The sequence below is a fragment of the Coenobita brevimanus genome, chromosome 93, assembly GCF_032717465.1.
Source record: "Coenobita brevimanus isolate Jiangsu-jjx chromosome 93, ASM3271746v2, whole genome shotgun sequence".
Lineage (NCBI taxonomy): Eukaryota > Metazoa > Arthropoda > Malacostraca > Decapoda > Coenobitidae > Coenobita > Coenobita brevimanus.
Window position 1 is genome coordinate 43,389,765 of NC_137046.1, and position 8,952 is coordinate 43,398,716.

Sequence of the window (8,952 nt, forward strand, 5' to 3'; positions counted from 1 at the left end):
AGACGAGTAACGTCAGGATAAATTATTCCGTTTGTACCGAGCCCTATCTTCATCTTTCCTTTTCTCATATTACCTTCCCCCCAGATGACCCACATTCGTCGTCCCCTCTCTTTAACTCTCTTCCCGTTTCTTTAGTTCTCTTCTATATCACCGCCTCTTCAGTTCTATCCTGTATCTGTGTCTGTCTGTCTGTCTGTCTGTCTGTCTTCCATTTTTTCAACTTTCCCCTTAACCTTCACTTTTTTTTTTTAACACCTCTTTTCATCTATCTTCGTCTTACCTTGTCCAATTTATTTTTTCCTATATCCTTCACTCTTCTGGCGTCTCTAAATACCACCATCTTCAGCATCCCTTTCCACTCTTCCCGAATCTTGCCCACTCTTCGACTGTAACCTTCTTCAGCCACCGTCCCCCCCCCCCTTATCTTCATCTGTACCTTTAAATTTCACTCGCCTCAGTTCCCCTTTTCAACTATTTATCATTTCAGCTGTGACTCCATTAAACTGCCCTTCCTCTCAGCTTCCCCTCATTTCTGCTGTCCTTTCACCTGACTCCCTCTTCATCTTCCCATCTTTTCAAATGTCTCTTCAGCTTCCACTCCCGTCACCTTCCTTTCCCTCAACTGATCTCCGTAATTTCCTCTCTCTTCATTATCCCATCTCCTCAGCTTCTCTCTCTTCACTATCCCATTTATTCAGTTTTCTCTTCATTTTCACTCTCTTCTCCTTCTTTCCTCTCCCCTATCCCCTCTGCTTCCTCCCTGCCCGCTCCTCCATTCATAAAAGCCGAGCTCGTTTGACTGAGAAATGCTGGACCAGTTGTTTGTGTCCCAAGGCTGGTCGCATTCACCGGGCCATCTGAAAAACTGGCTGTGCAATCAGTCTGGACTCGGGATATCTTAAAAAGTGGCCCAGCATCAAACCCACTAACCGGGATGGGTTCTATTCAGCTGTCAGAATTCACTGGCATTAGCAACATTCTTGGTTATTGCATGCCCACCTTACTTTGTAGACTGGCTTGACAACGGCAAGTTGTTTCTGTGGCATGTTGGTGAGCGTATGCAGGAATGCTGTTGTTGGCACAGTGTGTCTGTCTTTGAGGATAGCCAGACGCCATGATCCCGTAAGGGATGGTCGTGTGTCTTTGAATTACCAATGGTTGTTTTTCGGGAAGGGGCATTAACCCACTTGTTGACATGTAGGGAACACGTATGGGTTGGTTATATGGTTAGCACCCACGGCTGTAAGTGGTTTTCTGGCTTACAAGAAACCATTAGGCTTCTCACTCAAAGTAAAGTCACCTGAAAAGGAAGAAAAACAATAAAAAGTGACAGGAAAGATGGGAAAAATAGGAAGTGAGGAGGGCAGACATAGAAAAAGAATGGTAAAGGTGAAGGAAGTAGGCAGCACTACATCAAGTGAGTGGATGATGGTCGCCAACATCTATAGACACAACACGCTTATTCTGTGTTATTTTTTAGTCGGATTCATACCTGCGATGTCAGGATTATCAGCTCGGTGGGCCTACATTTTACCATTCGGTCAGTTTTGCTCTGAGATTTTGGGAACTGACAGAGCTTTGTATGTGTGTATATAAACTCAGTAAAAAAAAAAAAAAATCTACAACCATCGTCTTTTATATTTCAAAAATTGGGTGAAATTTATGAAAATATTCTCTAGTAATTACATAGTTGTATATGACCAGTAATATTGTCAGTACGACATGAAGAAGGAACTTCATACAACATACTCGTATAAAGGACGCAGTTCATTCAGATATACTCGCGTAAAGAGAAGACGTGTTATGCAACAGTACTGAATGTGAAACCGTCGATCACCTGTGTAAAGATAAAATTTTGATCGAGTGTACAAGTCCCCGACCTGGTGGCATGGAAGGCACAGCGACTGACTGAGTACCATAAGATTTTGGCAACGAAGTCCACAAAAGTCAGCGGGTGGGAGAGGAGGGTTTTTTTCTTCCTAACATATTCGTACGTCAGTTTCAGAAAGTGGGGAATGGATATTCCCTCATGCATGTGGACCTCTTCCGCTGTACAAGGACATTAATAATACTGGAAGAACAACGAAACTAGTGACCCCATACCTTTAAATTACACAAACCCTTTCGAGCAAAAATCAGTGTTTTGATAAAGCGTCTTTCAAATAAAGTTTTATCAGGCGAAGAAGTGACCATAGCGCAACAATGGAAAGAGAAACCCCTAAAAGAATGATGGACGAAACCAAGAAAATAAGAGTGCATGGGGAAGAGAGGATATGCAGGAGGGGAGGGAGGAACAGAAACAAGGAGGGAGCGAAGCTGAGAGGATTGGAGAGAGGAAAAGAAGAGGGGCAAGTAAGGAAGAAGCAAGGGTGAAAAGGTAGGAAGGCGTGGGATAAGGGAAGAATCTACTGTCTCGGCAACCCCAGATAGAGTGGAATTTGCAGGATCAGCATCACCATCTCAGGCTATGACTACCGTACTTGGACGAATTGGCTTGCAAGGAATGGAAAAATATTACTGGAGTTTCATATTTTATCTTTCTGTTTCTCTGTATGCCACTACCTGTTAGTCCTGGCCGTCCACAAATAAATGGAAAATCAAGGTAACTCTCTCTCTCTCTCTCTCTCTCTCTCTCTCTCTCTCTCCAGGTAAAATATATAAATTAATGTAAACCGGTATAGGTGTATATATATATATATATATATATATATATATATATATATATATATATATATATATATATATGTGTGTGTGTGTGTGTGTGTGTGTGTGTGTATTTATGTATGTATCACACTAATGACCAACTCACAGTAAATTACAGATAAGTGCAGGAAAGTGAACAACTAGGAAGGAAGGTCAGGTTATCACCCCACCTCTGACCTTCCTGACCTTGCATCCCTGGATTTTTGCCCCAGATAATAACAGCCTAACATCTCTTTACACTATGGGGTCAGACAGGTCAATTAAGGTGATTCAGCGGGTACGGAGGTCAATAACAGGTCATTCACAGGTCACTAACAAGACATACAAGTAAATTGCACGCTATTACCTCGAGTCTCTCTCTCTCTCTCTCTCTCTCTCTCTCTCTCTCTCTCTCTCTACGATAACCCCTTCTTCATTTCATTCTTGCCGCCTTCGGATACAGTTCTAAAGGCACCATTTTCAGTGGATTATAGAGAATCTACACGGGCACACAAATGGCGATTTTTGGTTTATACTTGTTAATGTCGGACGACTTTTATTAATCCAAGAAAACCTCTCGGAGTGAAGCAAAGGGGAGAAAAAATGATAGAAGATAAGAAGGCTATGAAGGAGGACAGAAAAAAGGAAAGGACGAAGGAAGAAAAAAATGGAGGGGAAGGAAGGAAGGAAGGATGGATGGTGGATGTAAGCAAAGGAGGGAAAGAAAGAAAAATAGGAGGAAATGATGGAAATAGCTAAAAAATTGAATGAAGAAATGGAGGCAAATGATGAGAAAAGGGGTTGGAATAGAAGTGAGGGTAATGAGAGGGAAGAATCAAGGATGAGAGGCCGCAATGGAATGGAAGGAAGGAAGGAGGGGTGAAAGAGGGGGCTGGGAAAAAGAATAATGGGACTGAAGAAACGAGAGGAAGGAAAGACACGAAGGAGTGATGGTGGAAGGACGAACGGAAGTAAGGAAGGACGTAGGGTAAAAATGTAAGTAATGGAAGGAAGGATAGAAAAATGGAGCAAAAAATGTAAGTAAAAGCCGCCAACACAAACCATGCCAATGTTTATATCTCAAAGACCCCGGTAAGCCATTTTGAGTTGCATATTTTAACGCCCACCAAAATTACTGTATATATTAGCATTCGTATTCGGACCTTACATGCAGATGGCGCCAGTTTCGTATTCTGTTCTGTTACGCATCATGAATATTCCAAATTAATTTCGTAACTTTATCCGTGTTTCCCTTGTTCGCACACCTACACCCTTCCCGCCATCTCTCTCTCTCTCTCTCTCTCTCTCTCTCTCTCTCTCTCTCTCAATTATATGTGAGTTTTTGAGGCCAGTCTGAAAAATATCATAACCATTATCAACAGCAGCAGCAGCATCGTCATCTTCAACATTGTTTTCACTATCATCACTAGTATCATTATCATCGTTATCTTTATCATCATCATCATCATGATTATTCAACAGATCATTATACTGTATATAGGTACACCAACCCCTTAAGCCAGTGGACGAAGTTATTATTATATTCTGCCCAGCACAGAGGAGAATTTTATCAGTATAAGAGAGATCCCTTGGAGTGATGGGAATAGAGTGACACATGAAGATATATAACCGTAAGGAGACGGTGCAGTAGGGACATCTACGATGACAAGAGCACAGCCTCCAAGCGAGAAAACAGGAGGCCTTGGATGATCTAAGGGCTGTAGCCTGTTCTTGTATATGCGGCTCTTACCTCTTCTTTACCATTTTTTTTTTTTTTTGTATGTGGTATGTATCATTCCATGTTTAAGAAATTTGTCAGTTACTAAAAAGACATGGGAATATTAACATTTCGAGTGGAGAAATAAACTTATAAGAAATACGCGTAGATGCTAGAAAATCTCCTTAGCTGACGAGAATACAGTCCTTGGAGAGCCTTGGAAGTGGCCTTTCTTACCTTTGAAGGCGACCAGGTGAGAGAAGAGGAGGCCCCAGATTACCCACAGCGCCGACCCGTAGCTGAAGTTCTTGGACCGTTGACGCCCCCAGGGGTTGAGGCCGAAGGGACTCAGCCACTCGTACACGGCCACGCTGAAGGCTGTGATGTTGAGCGAGACGAAGATTGCCACCCACAGGTCCCATGAGAAGGGCACCATGAAGGCCAGCAGAGGCACCTCCATCTGCCTGGTGGAGATTCAAGCCATGAGGAAACTTTAATGTCATGAGAAAAAATTTCATGTTCAATGATCTTTCACTCTTAAGGAGTCTTTGTATCTTTAGTTGCTGTTTTCTGTAGACTGCTCTATCTTACTAAAGACATCGTTCTTGTCAGATGATTAGTTGCGGCTGACGCCAAGCGTTTCTGCTTTGGTTAATACCAGTTGGCTTTGAATTGCTTAACGGTAGACATTTTCACTGAGCTGAAACAAAACTCACATCGTTTGAAGGTTAATACTAAATCTAACACATGTAAAAAATTTAAGTGAATCGAAGTGTTGTTTACGAAAAGAATTAATGAGTAAAACTGATCTACAAGTGGAATGCAGTTAATACAGCCATATAAACATTTAAACAGTACTGTTAGATTATTCTGTTTTGGCCTTTATCGTAGAGTTTCTTATTCTCCCCGTCATCTCCTTCCTCCCAGCCTCCACCCATTAACATCCGGACAAGTCCCTGTCCCTTTATTTATCCGCCACCCCCAAGGAAACTTTATCACCCTCGTATTTTCTTCCTGAGATCGATGGGCTTCGTGACTTGGAACCTGATGTGAGACGCCAGCAGATTATCTTTTCTTTTTTCATTTTCATTTTTTATGACGTTAATGATTTGATACTAAGGGAAGAACTTTTTTATATCAGAGTCCCCAGGTTCTGTACTACATTATGCTGGTACTTGTGTAAGGAAAATATTAATTTCTGTATGTAAGAAGGTACTGAATTATTGTTGTTGTTGTTATTATTGTTGTAATGGTGGTGGTGACTGTTATTGCCGCTTTAGTTTTTTTAATGTTTTTGATGTAGCGTCAATATTTTCCTGTTGTAGTTAATATTTTGATGTTTTGGCTATTGTAATAGTTTGTTGCAGTGATTGATGTTTTAATGCCTGTTTTCTGTTGATTTCTGTTTTTGTATTGTAGATTAGCTGTTGATATAAAGTGCCGGTGTATTTGCTCTGGCGTCGTGGTTTTGCTATTGTAGTTGTTATAGTTCTTTCGTTGTATTGCTGTTGCCTTGTTGTATTGCTGTTGTAGTTGTTGCATTTTGATGTCTGATGTTGCATTGTTGTTATTTCACTCCGTTTCTCACGAGTGGAATCTTAGGTTAGGTCATGTCCGTCCATCCGTTCGTACACGTATGGCGTCTGTTCGTTCGTTCCACGCTTATCTCAGAAACCATTTGTTGGATTTTTCTCATATTCTGTGTAACTGTAGGACCATATAGGATGTTGATGCCCATCTTTTCGAAATTTTGAAAAAATCCAAGATGGCCTACTTATGATCAATTTTTTATTTTTGAACTTTACCTCCATTATATCTCATATACTTTAACAGATAGGTTTACAGGTTGTAACGAAATGGAATATAGTTTTTGTGCGAGAGGCTTGTTTTTGTTTGTTCAGTGGACTACAGAAAAATTGGCCACTTCAACCTGGCTAGCCAGAGTTCTTTTGATGATACTATGCTGCAGGACGGTCTATGTTGGAGTGAAAGAAACGAGGTGAATCAATGTGTTGTGGTGTGAGGGGCGGCATGACGGTGAGGGCAGATGGTGTTGTGAGAGAGAGGGGCATTGGGTGAGTTTAAGTGGAGGCATTTGTTTTACTTAAGTTAATGTGCCCCCCTCCCCCTTCTCTCCTCTCTCTCTCTCTCTCTCTCTCCTTTCCGTTTGATGGCTAGAATGGATTTGTACTTCCCTGGCGTCGGATGATGGAATGAAGCGCTCTCTCTTGCTGTCTTCCTGTCTGTCTGTCGCTCTCGTCTGTCAGTCTTTGTCAGGTTTGTGTGTCTGTCAGTCCTTCCATCTGTTTCTGTGTCTTTGTCGTCTGTTTGTCTGTCTGTCGCCTCTCACTGGCCGGTTTTCTGCCTCTGCCTGTTCGACTGTCTGTTGACTGTCTATCTGTGTCTGTCTTTCTATCTGTCTGTTTGTATCTGTGACTTTCTTTCAGTTTCTCTGGCTGCCTGGCCGCCTTCTTTGTCTGTCTGATTTTCTCCATCCTCTGTGCTATCCCATTCTTGAACTCCGACATTTAGGAAGTAAATCTGCTGAAAAATATGGTAGAAAAAAATGCCGTAACCTCTGTGTGACATGTATCAGTTCCTCTCTCTCTCTCTCTCTCTCTCTCTCTCTCTCGCATAAATGAGACAAAAAGTAAAAGCATCATTTACGACGGTACTGGCGGTGGTAAAACTTTATGAGCCAAGAATTCCATTGAGCTGCGTTCGGGGTAGGAAGGTGATTTCTGGGTGAGAGAGAGAGAGAGAGAGAGAGAGAGAGAGAGAGAGAGAGAGAGAATTTCTGAATATAATATCAGGATGATAGAGTGAATGCCTCTCCGTGCTCTCCCCTTCCACGTCTAAAAGGATTCCACCCCTTTGTCTGATGCTTTATGCTCCCTTTGTTAGGTTTGGATCCCTTTAACTTACCCCCTCCCCCCTTCACTCCCTCGCTGGGGTTGGCTTAATTTGAGTGTATGAATGTTTGTGCGTGCTCATACAGTTATCTAACATTTCACAAGGAATTAAGTTTGCTGTTCATTAACGATTTATTCAGTTGGGAGAGACTTTTGGAAGCGGATGGGTTAGATGCATCGTACATCACTCCCTCCATCGCGGGGCTGTTTCCTAAACCGTGTAAACCCTTTATAGAATCAGAAAATGTGCAAGAATTACGTCCTCGAGCTGAAGTGGTTAGAGCGAAAAAAAATCCAAACGAAATCTTTAGTGGTGGACAGTAACTTGTTCAGGCTTTAATTATTCGAAAAACCGATCCTGTATGAATACCTCTTGATCCAGGATTCTGTTTTTATGAACGCAAGACTTTTTCACCATAAAGCAGTCGTCTAATGTCAGCCAGAATAGAATATGTAACTGCATCAAAAACCCCTGATGTTTGTTTGAATGGATTATAGAAGTGCATTGTAATTCAGTAGTCTCCGTTTGAGCGAAATATGTGAGTGCACCAAAAATCCCCTGGAGTCAGCATGAATGGGATATGCATGTACACAAAAAAATATGAATGTACTGGAAAGTGTTATTTGTACCTTAAAAGATGGTCTGGTCATGTTCAATAAACAGAGGGAGAGACTGTAAAGTGTATGGGAGTGAGGTGGAAGGGGAGAGGGAGGATAGGGAGGCCGAGAATGAGGTGGATGGACGGGGTGGACAGGTACAGTAGCCTATATGAATTAATGTGGTGTGAGATAGACGGGGGGGGGGGGGGCAGTCTGATGGCGGAAGACAGACGACGTGTAAGCGATATATTCGTGGCTACCCACCTTCCCAGAATTAAGGTATCTGGTAATGGATAAAAAACTGTTTGGTGTAGGCCTAAAAAGAAAATAAAGTACCTCCACATGAATGAAAATGCATATCGAAATAATCTGAAACTTTCTAATTGCGTGGTATTAGTCAGGTTAAAATACCGTAAGAGCACCCATAGCAGGGAAAGTGTTCATAGATATTTCCACTCTCATATCTCTTGGTTCTTTCGCCAGCTTCTGTGTTGTTGCGTACATTTTACGAGTATGTTCTCTTAACAATCTCTCTCTCTCTCTCTCTCTCTCTCTCTCTCTCATATTCCCACCGCCCCAATTCTTAATTCTTTCGCCAGTTTCCGCTTTATTTCGTGCATTTTACATTCCCTTAACATTCTCTCTCTCTCTCTCTCTCTCTCTCTTTCTCCTAATATAGTTGTCCCTCCACCCTCAAAATATATGTATTCTGACGTATCACTGTAATACCCAAGGGGTGCACCGTATATAATTAATTCCGCGGTCTAAACCCTGTCCACGTTTCTCATTTAATTTAGGGATACAAGATAATCGTTACTTTTTTACTTGTTAGTTATTGTTCACTCGTTATTAATTGTCATTAGTCTTTTCTCGTACTTGCTTACTGATTATTTCTTATTGCTTCTTTCTCTTATTATTTACCATACTGTATGTTACTTAGCATTACAAATAACGTACGAAATACATACTGATTATCACATGCTTATTACTTAGTGTTACTTATTTATAGCATATTTTTGATTGTCATTTGTTACTTATTAG

General features: G+C 41.5%; 1 protein-coding gene across 1 annotated transcript in view; it reads right to left on the reverse strand.

The window, feature by feature from the left end:
* Positions 1 to 8,952, reverse strand: part of LOC145412583 (uncharacterized) — a 449,765-nt gene that overhangs the window by 359,052 nt on the left and 81,761 nt on the right. The window contains exon 5 of the mRNA XM_080282490.1: positions 4,637 to 4,863. Within this exon, the coding sequence (XP_080138616.1) occupies positions 4,637 to 4,863 (227 nt within the window). The remainder of the gene's footprint in view (positions 1 to 4,636; positions 4,864 to 8,952) is intronic.